We start from the raw sequence: 14,088 nt of genomic DNA, 5'->3' as shown, positions 1-14,088 counted from the left end.
AAAGAGTAAGACAATCCTGGGGTGCTTGGGTGGCACAGCTGGTTGAGCGTCTGACTCTTGATTTCAGCTCAGGTCATAAACCCGGGGTTGCAGACCAAGCCCCATGTCTGGCTCCATGCTCAGCGTGGAGTATGCTTAAGTTTCTCTCTCCCTCTCCCTCTGCCTCTCCCCACCCCTCTCTCTCAAATAAATAAATAAATCTTAAAAAAAAAAAAAAAAAAAGAGGAAGACAACCTACGTGAAATTTTTTCAAGACAGAAAAGGCTAGGTTTTATTACAACAGAGCAGTTTAACCCAGGGTTTACCACCACTTTCTCCTGAAATCTACTAAGATGAGAGTAAATCTACTAAGAGACTTAGGAAAAGAAAAAAAAAGCGGCAGCATAAACCTACAAGGAAAAAGGAAATTGGCAATGAGGAAAAAGGTAATTCTAGATGTGGAAAGTAGAAGGGCACCTGGGTGGCTCAGTCAGTTGAGCGTCTGACACTTGATTTCGGCTCAGGTTCTGATCTCAGGGTCTTAGGACTGAGTTCCATGTCAGGCTCCACACTGGGCGTCCTGCTTAAGATTCTCTCCCTCTCCCCTCTGCCCCTCCCCCCAACTAACTCTGTCTGGGGGGGAAAAAAAAAGTAGAAAGAGAAAGAAGTATAGTAAAAGATTTAGCAGACCAGCAAAGCTGAAATTTACTCAGAAGATGGGAGAGTCCAAGTACAGGCTGATTTAATACAACCCAAAATGCTCATAATTTGGAGGCACTAACACTAGGGTATAAGTGGGTTTGAAAAGAGGAGACCTGCCTGAAAGTATATATAAAAAAAGTTAGAAAGTCCCTCACGTTCTCCCTCCACATACACATATATACATTCTTATTCTCCATCCATCCCTCCCACCCACCCTCATCTTTCACATGCATGCACACATGCACACACATACTTACACACAAATACATATCTGGCAAAGGCCTAGGAAGCTATTCTCTGGAGAGGTAGAAAATGAAACTATGGGACACCTGGCCCGGTTGAAAGTGTCAGTAAAATATTGCAAACACAAAAGTATTAAGTGAAAGATGACTTACTGAACAGTGACAAACCAACAACCCTTACCTCTCTAAGCTGCTTATCTCACTGTTGGCAAACGGGCTTATACCTTTCAAATAGGAACTGGGGAGGTATCATCCCTGTGGAAAATGGTCTTCAGACACCAACAACTGGGGATCTCCCAATGAAATATCCTAGGCAGATTACCCTACAGAAGAGCCTCCCAATAACACAGACAGAGCTTCCAATCAGACATGGAGAGTTTCACTATTAAATGAGCAGACTGCCATGAATCACCTAATATCTGACTTTAAAAATAAACTCATAGATAAAAGACACAGACCAAAACAGAAACTAAAGAAAACAAGACAACTCAGGGAACTGAAAAACACTTCAAAAAGAAATATAAGAACATGGCATCCATACATTAAGAAGAGGCATAAGCAAAACAAAAAGAACACTTAAAACTGAAAAATATAGAAGAATAAGTCAATAAAACTTCCATATAAAGAAATCAAAGAGGACATCTTCAAATAATTACTGTATAATCATATAAAAATCCAAAAAAAAGCATGAAGTAATTTCTCAGAACTGAATCAAGAGTAAGAGTTTCAAGGGGCGCCTGGGTGGCACAGCGGTTAAGCGACTGCCTTCGGCTCAGGGCATGATCCCGGAGTCCTGGGATCGAGCCCCACATCAGGCTCCTCTGCTGGGAGCCTGCTTCTTCCTCTCCCACTCCCCCTGCTTGTGTTCCCTCTCTCGCTGGCTGTCTCTATCTCTGTCAAATAAATAAATAAAATCTTTAAAAAAAAAAAAAAAAGAGTAAGAGTTTCAAGACTAAGAGTGTCCAACAAGTGTATGAAAAAAGACCCACACATCATCATGACATTCTGGAAAACCAGAAACAATGAAAGATATTAAAAGCTTCCAGGGAGGAAAAGAGCAGATCACAAAAAAAGATCCAGTTATCCAAACAGCATTTGACTTCTCAAAAGCAATACTGGAAAATGAACACAACAGATCAATAATGTCAAAATTTCAAGGAAAAAAAATATTTCAACCCAGAAGATATCCAATGAAAATGTCAATAACTTTGAGAGAAGAAGACATTCTCAAATGCAAATTTTTAAAAAGTTAGCTTCTATACCTCTTTCTCAAGAAGCTAATCAAGAGAATTAACCACAAAAGTGCAAGTCTTGGATACAGAAAAGAGAAGACCCAACACAGGAGAAAGACAAGTGGAAAGATGGGAGTGAAGTGAAATCTCAGGACAACAGAAGCATTAACAGACGTAAAGAATAAGTTCCTATAGAACCAGGAGGATGGAAGACCCCAGAAAGGATTGCTTCAAGAAAAAAATAAAATCAGTAGATTGTGCATTCGAATGCATAAGTAAGATACTTAAATCTCCAGAAGATAGCATTTGAATGCATAAAAAAGATATTCACCATTTCCAGAAGACAGATATACAGACAAGTATATAGGAAACAAAACAATGACTAACCCTAGAGCAAAGAAAATGTTGGGTAAAACAGAACATGCAGTCAGAGCACATCATGTGGCTCAACTGTAACATTTAAAAAACTGTAAATAATGTAACCAATGAAAAATTTTCCCATGGAAAAATTTTAACTATATTGGAAGAATAGTGGGACAGGAAACATATTTGGGTGTGTGAGAGTGTCTATATATATGAAGAAGGAAGAGGGTAAAAGTTAAATCCTCATTCGATCTACCACCAGAACTGTTTCTATCTTTAGGCCTCAGACCCATAGCTTCAAGTTAATTCTCATGTGTATTCTCTGCCCTCCTTCACTCTGGCTTTGAGAAGTTGGTACTAAATGCTATTTGCTGTGATTATTAAAATTTGCCTTGGATTACCTTAACTACTGGAGGAGCAAGATGCCAGGAGTATACATTTTTGCACCCTATACAAAAGAGACACCAAAGGATATACAGAAGATTGTCCTGCTCTCCTGCTTTCCAGGAAAGGCCTAATCTTGCCCCTAGCATGGGTCAGTTGTGAGTACGCCCAGAACATTTAAAATAACATATTCACAGTTTAAAAGTCCCTATAGAGTACAAACCTGTCTCTGGCTTTCCTGAAGTTGGGAATTTTCACTCAAAGCATCTTTTATAGCAATCTTAAGTCGCTCTTCATTCATTTGAAATATTTTGAAGGTTGTTTTGGCCTAAGTAAAACACAACATATCAAGCTTATAAGAATTAATTTAATACAAAAGCTCTTTTTCACACATACTCCCTTAAAACACAGAATTAAAGTCAAAAACATGCCAGTATTAGTAGGAAAGGCAGTGTGGGGTAGTAGAAAAAAGGCTAATCTAGAATCAGGGTCCAGTCATGGCTCTATCATGAACTTGCCATGTGGTCTTGGATAAAGGATTTAACCACCTGTAATCCTCTATGTACTATGTAGCAAATTTTGTTAACTTTTTATTATCTGCCTCTCTTACTAGAATTTAAACTAGATGAGAGCTTTCCTATTTTATCTACTAATGTTAAGTGTCAAGCACCTTCAACAATGACCAGTACATAGCAAGAACTCAATAAATATCTGTCCAATAAAAGAATGAACCTTCTTGAAGTACCTTCTACAAAGGAACTATATCTAAGACCCCAATATCTCAAATTCTATTATTATATCTCCTTCCTTAAACATAAAACAGTAAAATTAAAATGATTTTCAAAAGCAGCAGACCTTCTAGGCTAATTCAACTTACTTCAGCCACTTGTGATTTAAGAGATTTTGATTCATCTTCTAGGGACTGTATCCTTTTAGAAATATCCACCATCTGGAAAGACAGCATCAATCAATAAACGAGTATTTATTTACTCAATTTCTCCAGCTTCCAAGACATCTCATACCTTAGATACGTTGTTAACCTAAATACATCTACTCAAAAAAAATGAGGACTCTAAGAAAACTTGTTGGCCATATGCACAAGGAGATTTTATATGAAGTTAGACAACAATAGTATTTCATCTCATCTTTAATATTTCATAATATTTAAGTTATTTATAAGCTCAAGATAAGTCCACTGACATCATCTGTTACTAAATAATCACACACATCTAGGTCTTCCTTACGACAGATTTTAAAATAAATGATAAAGCAAAGTTAAAATGTTCTCAAAATAACTTTTGAGTAGGGGCGCCTGGGTGGCACAGCGGTTAAGCATCTGCCTTCGGCTCAGGGTGTGATCCCAGCGTTGTGGGATCGAGCCCCACATCAGGCTCCTCTGCTATGAGCCTGCTTCTTCCTCTCCCACTCCCCCTGCTTGTGTTCCCTCTCTCGCTGGCTGTCTCTCTCTGTCAAATAAATAAATAAAATCTTTAAAAAAAAAAATAACTTTTGAGTAATTAAAAAAATCCACCATGTATGTGATTCTTCAACTTTATGTAAGCTAGTTTACAGTAGCTTCAATAGCATATAGAAAATCTCTACAAGAATATGCAAGAAACTTAACACGGTCATGGTAACCTTGAACATATAAAAAAAGCTAGTGATCTCGAAAATTTTACTCTCTACTTAACAGCCTTCTGTATTTTTTGGACTTTTTTAGAATGCATATAATACTTTTACTAATACCATTTTTTTTTTCTTTAAGTACACTCCAGGCCAGCACAGAGCCCAACACAGGGCTTGAAAACATGACCCTAAGATCAAGACCTGAGCTGAGATCTGAGATCAAGAGTCGGACATTTAACCAAATGAGCCACCAGGCACCCCGATACCTATTAATTTTTAAAAATTCAAAAACTTTCCTTCTCCTACAGTCTCATTTACACAAAATCCTTACCAATTCATCTTGTTCAGAATGTTTAGATTTCTCTTCTTTTAATTGGTTTTCCAGAAAAAGTATTTCATCCTCAAGTTCAGATTTAGACTTGTTCAGATCTTCATAGACTGCCTAAAAGAGGAAGCCAACTTTATAAGACAGGCATAGGACTTTTTGGTTATGATAAATCAGACAAGTATAATCAAACACATATACTGTAAATCAAATAAATTTAGTTCACATATTTATTCATTTTTATACCATCTAAATAATACCAATGCTAGCAGGGGTCAGCAAACTTTTTCTATAAAAAGCCAGAGAGTAAATATTTCAGGCTTACAGGCCATGTAGTCTCTGTCCCAACTATGCCTATGTAATAAGAATGCAAAGACATGTAAATGAATGAGCATGGCTGTGTTCCAATAAAATTTATTTGCAAAAACGGTTGGAAAAAAAAATCTGATTAAAAATGGGAAGAGGACCTGAATAGACATTTCTCTAAAGAAGACATACAGATGGCCAACAGACACATGAAAAGATCCTCAACACCACTCATCATCAGGGAAATGCAAATCAAAACCACAATGAGGTGTCATCTCACACCTGTCAAAGTGGCTAAAATCAAAAAGACAAGAAATAACAAGTGTTGGCAAGGATGTGGAGAAAAAGGAACCCTCATGCACTGCTGCTGGGAATGTAAACTGGTACAGCCACTGTGGAAAACAGTAGAAATACTATATGATCCAATGATCTCACTACTTTTTATTAAAAAAAAAAAAAAAAAAAAAACCAAGAACACTAATTCAAAAAGATATATATACCCCTATATTTACTGCAGCATTATTTAAAACAGCCAAAATAGGGAAGCAACATAACTGTCCATCGATGGATGAATGGATGAAGAAGATGCGGGTATATACACACAATGGACTATTACATAGTCATAAAAAATGATGAGATCTTGCCATTTGTGACAATGTGGATGGACCTGGGGTATTATGCTAAGTGAAATATGTCAGACTGAGAAAGACAAATGCCAAATGATTTCACTCATATGTGGAAACTAAAAAAACAAAACAAATAAACAAAAAGCAGAATCAGACCTATAAATTCTGAGAATAAACTGATGGTTGCCACAGGAAAGATGGTGGAGGGATGGGCAAAATGAGTGAAGGTAAGTGGGAGATCAGGCTCCCAATTATGGAATGAATAAGTCATGGGAATAAGAGGTACAGCATAAGAAATACAGTCAATGAGACTGTAATAGCATTGTATGGTGACAGATGGTAGCTATACGTGTGGTGAGCACAGCATAAAGTATAGAGATGTTGAATCACTATGTTGCACACCTGAAACTAATCTAACATTTGTATCAACTATACTCAAATTTTAAAAAATAAATAAATAAAACAGGTGGAGCGCCCAGAATATAGTTTGCCAACCTCTGCTCTACAGCATTATAAAGGAAAAAGTGAGAAATAAGTCTAATTTAATACGATTAAAGACATAAAAAAAATAAACTTAAAAAATAATCAAGATTGCTTCATAATAATGTTCTGCATTGAATTATTTTCTGGGACCTTTTTAATTTTAAATGATTAGTTATTGAATTATTCCAACTGGATTTTAAATACTATAATAAACATACCTCTGATATTTGTGATCCTTCAACAAACTTGTTAAAAAAAATAAACCAAAAGATTCAAAGAATTTAATGGAAACCAAAGTAAAAAAAAGTACAAGTACATACTATATTATAGTGGTTAAAAAACTTGTTTATATGTATTTCCCCAATTTTGGTTATTTGATTATATGAATTCCCTGACTTGAATCAAAATTACTGTACTGTTTTATCTACTGATTCAACCATCAAATTTTAATTATATCATACGTAGTTTATATTATGTTTATCAAGCTTAAAAATAAACGCTACATGTTTTTTAAAATTATAAAAATCAGAGAAAAACTTCCAAAATGTTCATTTAAATTTTACTGCTAGATCATGTAAATTCAATGCCTTGAGAATAAATTGGTGTCTTTTATTTTATCCATAATACTACCAAACTTGAATAAATGCCTTTGCTGTCCAGTTTTTGTGCTTCTGTTAGCAGGCTAAATGTCTTCTACAATTCATTCTTTTTTAATCAAACTAATAAGTTACTACTGGAACAGGAGATAAAACAGAAGGTCAGTAAATAAAACTATTTCAACAAGTTCTTGAGGATATTAATAGGTAACAAATGAAGAAAGAAAAGATTAAGAAATTTATTTCATCTGTAATTCAATTTATAACTTCCTTTAGATTCTACTAGGAAATTCTGAAACATAATCTATAGATTTTTTTTTAATTTCTATTTTAATTCCAGTTAGTTAACATCCAGTGTTCTATACACAGACTTTCTGATGGTTACAGACATCAGTGATTGGTAACAGCCAAGCTGGACTGTCTGAACACATACAGCAAAAGTACAAAGTCCATTGTTTTCTACTTTAGTATCAGTACACTTCTGACAACACTTCCATCTCTAAATAGTAACAAGGCACCCTATTAGTTACCCTAATCTGTTGTAGCTTAGCTAAATGATAAATTTTTATTATTTCCCTTCTTATTACTAGCCAAATCATACCTGGCTCAGGACAGCTGACTAGACATATCTCTTCCAAACCCTAGATTCAGTGACATCATGTTGGTACCTTGAAATTGGAAGTATTTACACAACAGAACCAAGCAAATGCTACAAATAAGGACTCCTGCTTTTCAGAGAGCCAGCTGTTAAACCTTGACCAGCACATCACTGCTTACAGTATAAATCTTTGGTCTAATTATAGTCAATTCCTAATACAACGGGGATGAAGTAAAGACAAGTACTGCCACAATTTACATAATTTATTCCTGCCAACTATTCCTAAATTTTTGAAAATGAATCCTATCTTTCCTTTCTAGAGCAAATGAAATTAAAAAAAAAAAAAAAATGGCTACCTTAATACATTTCATTCCCAAGAATGAAAAATAAAGAGCTTCTATATGACCTAGGTTCCAGTAAACTGAATATGCCTCACTCAAAACAAGTTAGCAAGGAGAGCTCAAATTTTTAAAATATTTTATGCTACGTCACGTTCCATTTCCTAAAATTAACTTTTTAAGTTTTAACATCTAGAAATGCTCTTTAATACTTTTCTAACATAGTTTTGAGGAGATATACATTTTTCTTAAAGTTTATGTTACTTAGCAAGAATCTTACCCCCAGCTTTTATAATTATAATTATTATTTGTTTTTACCTCCAAACTGTGTGTTTCTGTTGACTCCTTCTCAAAACTGGCATCCTTTAAAGACGATTCTAAGCCTTCATACTGAAAGAAAGCAACACTGTAAGGAAAAACTCTACAAATTTTATTCTAAATGTATCTGGAAAGGTGGCTGAGATGCAGACAAAATCCACTTCCACATGTATGCTTAATCTACTTTGATTTACTTAGCTTTATGTTCTTCAAATATGAGCACTATAATAGAGCCAGGGCAGCTCACATACCACAACCCCCTAGCTTGAGTAACAAATGGCAGAACTTCACCCTTAAGACTAAGAGAACTGTCCCAAGTCTGCCTATTCATTAAAGAGAAATTAATACAAACTGGCCATCAGAAATTTTCACTTGTAATTCAAATCATATAACAAATAAAGCAAGTAGGCAATATAAAATCTTTAAACATTCAAAACAAAGAATATGAAACATACAATGTGTAAGATTTGGCAAAATACACTTATTTCAATGCTTTAAAAAAAAAAAAAAGTGATTAAATGGAAGACCAGGCTATTTGCACAAACCTTCTCGCCAGAACAAGAGATGGACAAAAACACACAGAATAATAGGATATGTCTGAAGGCTTCAGAGAGCTATTCATATAGTGAGAATTTGTGATGGAAGAGGGAATCCTCAGGGAAGAAAGTCTAGCATTTGACATTTCCTTCTCCCTGCCCTAAAGCAGGGGATGACAGGCCAAGAAACTGAGCAGGAACTAATACCAACCCATACTGGCTACCTTATAAGAAAGTCTAAACCAGAAACAGGCCAACCCCTTGAAATAAGGCCAAACTTCCAAACATTTTAATCTGTAATTAAAGTAATCTATGATTTCTGATGTCTCAGCCTAGCTGCCTATGAGAAGCAACAGTAAATCCTCACTGGAAAAAGGTAACATCATTCACAGTTTCAAATTTTTCTCTTCTATAACCTGGCATTGATGAACACAAGATCTGACTAAGAACCAAGAGAAAAAATGAGCAAGAGAAACGGACTCTTGAAGGATGCAAATAATATAATTTTCAGTCGGGGGCACCCGGTTGGCACAGTTGGTTAAGCCCCCCGACTCTTAGATACGCTCAGGTCGTGATCTCAGAGTCATGAGATAGAGCTCTTCTGTACTCAACATGAAGTTTGCTTAAGATTCTCCCTCCCTCTTCCCTTAAAAAGTTAAAAATTGAGCTACCCTATGATCCAGCCATTGCACTACTGGGTGTTTACCCCAAAGATACAGACGTAGTGAAGAGAAGGGCCATATGCACCCCAATGTTCATAGCAGCAATGTCCACAATAGCTAAATCGTGGAAGGAGCCGAGATGCCCTTCAACAGATGACTGGATTAAGAAGTTGTGGTCCATATATACAATGGAATATTACTCAGCAATCAGAAAGAATGAGTTCTCAACATTTGCTACAACATGGACGGCACTGGAGGAGATAATGCTTAGTGAAATAAGTCAAGCAGAGAAAGACAACTATCATATGATTTCTCTCATCTATGGAACATAAGAACTAGAATGATCAGTAGGGGAAGAAAGGGATAAAGAAAGGGGGGGTAATCAGAAGGGGGAATGAAACATGAGAGACTATGGACTATGAGAAACAAACTGAGGGCTACAGAGGGGAGGGGGGTGGGGGAATGGGATAGACCGGTGATGGGTAGTAAGGAGGGCACATATTGCATGGTGCACTGGGTGTTATACACAACTAATGAATCATCGAGCCTTACATCGAAAACCGGGGATGTACTGTATGGTGACTAACATAATATAATAAAAAATCATTATTAAAAAAAAAAAAAAAAGATTCTCCCTCCCTCTGCCCCTGCCCACTGTGCTCACTCTCTCTCTCCCTCAAATAAATAAATAAGTCTTTAAAAAACAAAAGAATTTTCAATAAGACATTAAAATAAGGTTAATAACTGACTGGGTGGGGGCGCCTGGGTGGCTCAGTAGTTAAGCGTCTGCCTTCGGCTCAGGGCGTGATCCCGGTGTTCTGGGATCGAGCCCCACATCAGGCTCCTCCACTGTGAGCCTGCTTCTTCCTCTCCCACTCCCCCTGCTTATGTTCCCTCTCTCACTGGCTGTCTATCTCTGTCAAATAAATAAATAAATAAAATCTTAAAAAAAAAAAAAAATAACTGACTGGGTGGCTCAGTCAGTTAAGTATCTGCCTTCGGCTCAGGTCATGACCCCAGGGTCCTGGGATCAAGCCCCATATTGGGCTCCCTGCTCAGTGGGGAGCCTGCTTCTCCCTCTCCCTCTGCCTGCTGCTCTCCCTGCTTGTGTTCTGTCTCTCTCTGTGTCAAATAAATAATTTTTTTTTAAAAAGAAGAGGAAATATAGACACACAGAGATACCAGAAATGAACACCTGCACAAAGGTAAGACATGCGAGGTAAGGACAAGAAGGCAATTACATGCAGGCTAAGGAGAGGAGCCTCATAAGAAACCAAACCTGCCAACACTTTGATCTTAGACTTCTAGCCTCCAGAACTGTGAAAAAATTAATTTCTATTGGGTAAGCCAGCTGCTCTGTGGTATTTTACTATGGCAGTCCTAGCAAACTTATACAAAGACTAAATGAGAAAAGTAAAACAAAGTTTCTAAAAGTAGCACAAAAGAATATCTTTGTATCCTTGAGTAGTCAAAAAGTCTTAAATAAGAAACAAAAAGCAATCATCATAAAGACAAGATGGACTAATCAGACTATGTTAAAATTAAGAACATCTGTTTACCATTTGAAATAAAAAGGCAAACCACACAGTGGAGGAAAATATTTGCAGTACATATATCTGACAAAGGGTTCGTGTTCAAATATAGAAAATATTCTACATATCAAAAAGGAAAATAAGAGAAATCACACCTTTTCAAATATGAAAAAAAAACAAACAAAAACAAAACCTCGAGCAGGCGACTTCACAAAAAGGATATCCACAATGACCGATAAACGTATGAAAAAGTGCTTAACCTCATTACCAGGGAAATACAGATTGAAACCACAATGAGACACTACTATACACCTACCATAATGGTTAAAATTAATAAGACTGGTAATAGGAAGAGCAACTGAACACTCACACTTTATAAAGCATTAATAATCTTAAACTTACATTGAAGTATCTGCTTTGAAAAGTATTAAGTCCTCTGACACGAATGTTAACATTTTCAAAAATATCTTACCTCTTTTTGAACAAGGCTAAATTTTTCAAGTAGTTTACATTTTTCATCAATTAGTGTAGAAAGTTCTACAGAAAGCTTGTTCTCTCGTCCTGAAAAGAAAGTTCATATCATCATCATATGTAAATTGTTTTAAGTTTCAAAGTTATAAACAATAAAGATGAGATCTAGAATAGAAAAAAGAGCTTACCCACATAAAGCCGGCTTCTAACCTGAAACAAATTTTTAACAAAAATCACATTAAAACAAATATATATTCAAGTAAATCTAATTTATTTAACTTCTACCAACTGAAAAATAACTGGTTTCTTATTGCCTTAGCATGAATATACTTAATTAACTGAAAGTGTTCTTTTTCCAATAGAAAAAAATGCTACAGATTAAAGTCTCTCCACTGAAGTCACATTATGTATTAGCATATTAAAAGCTCTGAAACAACTACTGTAAAGACACCTGTTTCATCTTATTTATCCCACTGTTCTTAAAATATATTTGACCCTAAAACAAACTATTTCAGGAAGCCCTTATTATCATCTCCCCCAGTGAAAACATCTAAAGTAACACAGTTTTGAGAATATGTTACCATAGGGCCATAGATTGAAATGACTACAAAATCTTTTTCTTCTTTAATCTCTTTCTCTCTCAAAAAATGAAGGAAAAATTCCATTCATAAAGGCGAGCAGGCTTAGAGGACTTAAATCATCTACAGAAGATGTACAGGGAAAATTTTTTTTAAGTTTTAAAGTCAAAGTACAGTAGAATCTGCACTGATGAGGACTAAATTAGAGAACTGAATCATCACATTGAGGAACTATCTCAAAAGATAATAAGAAACTATAAAAAAATTTTGAAAAACAGAAGTTAAGAGATATGGAAGGCAGAAGTAGAGGGGCAGCATCTAAAAACAGAGTCCCAAAAAGAAAAACAAAATGTAAAATGCGGAAGATGTCTCCTAGGATTAAAAAAAGATGAAAGATCTCATAATAAAAGATGCCAGAGAATTCTAAAAAAGAAATAAGAAAAAAATATTCGAGCCTAGACACACTATACTGAAATAAGAATATCAAATTAAAAGATTCCAAAAGCTTCCACAGAGAATAGATCACTTATAAATGAGTAAGAGTCACATTGACACTAGACTTTTCAATAAGTAAGATTAGATGTAAAAAGACAAGGAAGTAAGGATTTAAAGTATTAAAAGGACAGAACTTTGGACCTAGAACATTTATATCAAACAAATTACGATTCCAATGTGGGAGCATAATTCAAATATCCTCAAGCATTCAAAATAAAGTCTCAGAAGGTTTGCCACACAAAGATCTACACTAAAAACAATTCCTAAAGAAGTATTCAAATATTGGAATAAGTAAATCCAGGAGACCCTGCAAGAGTATGTCAATTAAGAGTAACCAAATATCTTGGTAATATTTTTTTGTGGTCGTAAGGGATGGGGATAGGGTAGAGGAGAAAGTTAAAAACAAAGAAAAGAGAAGGAAAAAGGGGCGCCTGGGTGACTCAGCTGATTAAACATCCAACTCCTGAATTTAACTCAGGTCATGATCTCAGGGTCATGGGATGGAGCCCCATGGTTGGGCTCCTTACTCAGTGTCAAGTCTGCTTGCCACTCTTCCTTTGCCCCTCCCCCTGCTCATACATGCACACTCTTGCTCTCTCTCTCAAATAAATAAATCTTTTTTTTTTTAAGATTTTATTTATCTGATGGAGAACACATAAGCAGGGGAAATGGCAGGCAGAAGGAGAGGGAGAACCAGGCTCCTCGCTGAGCAGAGAGCCCGCCCTGGGGCTCGATCCCAGGACCTTAGGATCATGACCTGAGCCAAAGGCAGACGCTTAACCAACTGAGCCACCCAGGTGCCCCAATAAATAAAATCTTTAAAAAGAAAAAATAAAAGAAAGAAAGAAAAGGAGAACGATGTCTGGGATGGAAAGTCAAAGAAACCAAGGGATGTGAGAGTATGTTAAGGTTCTTGTCTTCATTGCAGGAAGATTTACTTACCAATGCAAAAAAGAATGTAAAAGAAACATAAAAAGTGGGATAAATAAACTAAGCTGAAAGAAATTGGTCCAAATGCATCAGTAATTATAATATATATATAGACTAAACTCAATAGGGAAAAAACAGATTTTTCAGATTAGATATAAAAGAAATTTACATAGGATACACACTAAGTAGAAGGCCATAGAAAGGCTAAAAGCAGATGTTAAAAGACCCATCAAACATCACCCAAAAGAAAGTTGTATGGCTATAACAACAAGAGATAAAAGAAACCGTAAGACAGAAGTATCACAGACGTTAAAGAGGGTCACCAGATATTGATAAAAAGTTCTATCCACCAAGAAGAGATATAACAATTCCAAACATGCATATACCTAATAAAATATGCTCAAAATATGTAAAGCAAGAATTGACAGAACTACAAAAAGGAACTGATAAATCTATCATGACAGTGAAATTCAGACAAATTCTCCTCCTTTTCATAGATGAAAGAAATTTTTTTTTAAAAAGAGCAAGAACATAACACATGAATACAAATTAGTCATTAGCAAGCTTGACCTAATTGATGGATACAGAATGATATACATATATCTGCTTTCAACAATAAACAATGGAATAGAATAAAGAAAAAATCTACATGCATGTGGCACTCTAATATGTGGCATGGCAGATGGGTAGGAAAATGATTATACCTTGAGGTTAAAATTACACTGAATCCCTACCTCATGCCAGACAAAAAAATTGTATTCAGGAT

General features: G+C 35.7%; 1 protein-coding gene across 6 annotated transcripts in view; it reads right to left on the bottom strand.

The window, feature by feature from the left end:
- Positions 1-14,088, bottom strand: part of MIA2 (MIA SH3 domain ER export factor 2) — an 80,192-nt gene that overhangs the window by 40,482 nt on the left and 25,622 nt on the right. For all 6 annotated transcript variants that reach the window (XM_040620855.1, XM_008693831.2, XM_040620856.1 and 3 more), the window contains 6 exons: positions 11,508-11,529; positions 11,321-11,409; positions 8,119-8,190; positions 4,860-4,970; positions 3,780-3,851; positions 3,126-3,230 (listed from right to left, as the gene is read on the bottom strand). In XM_040620855.1, coding sequence (XP_040476789.1) covers positions 3,126-3,230; positions 3,780-3,851; positions 4,860-4,970; positions 8,119-8,190; positions 11,321-11,409; positions 11,508-11,529 — 471 coding nt within the window. The remainder of the gene's footprint in view (positions 1-3,125; positions 3,231-3,779; positions 3,852-4,859; positions 4,971-8,118; positions 8,191-11,320; positions 11,410-11,507; positions 11,530-14,088) is intronic.

This window comes from Ursus maritimus, unplaced genomic scaffold (genome assembly GCF_017311325.1).
Source record: "Ursus maritimus isolate PB19 unplaced genomic scaffold, ASM1731132v1 scaffold_36, whole genome shotgun sequence".
Taxonomy (NCBI): domain Eukaryota; kingdom Metazoa; phylum Chordata; class Mammalia; order Carnivora; family Ursidae; genus Ursus; species Ursus maritimus.
The sequence above is the reverse complement of the archived record's forward strand: the minus strand, read 5'-3'. Positions and strand labels throughout refer to the sequence as shown.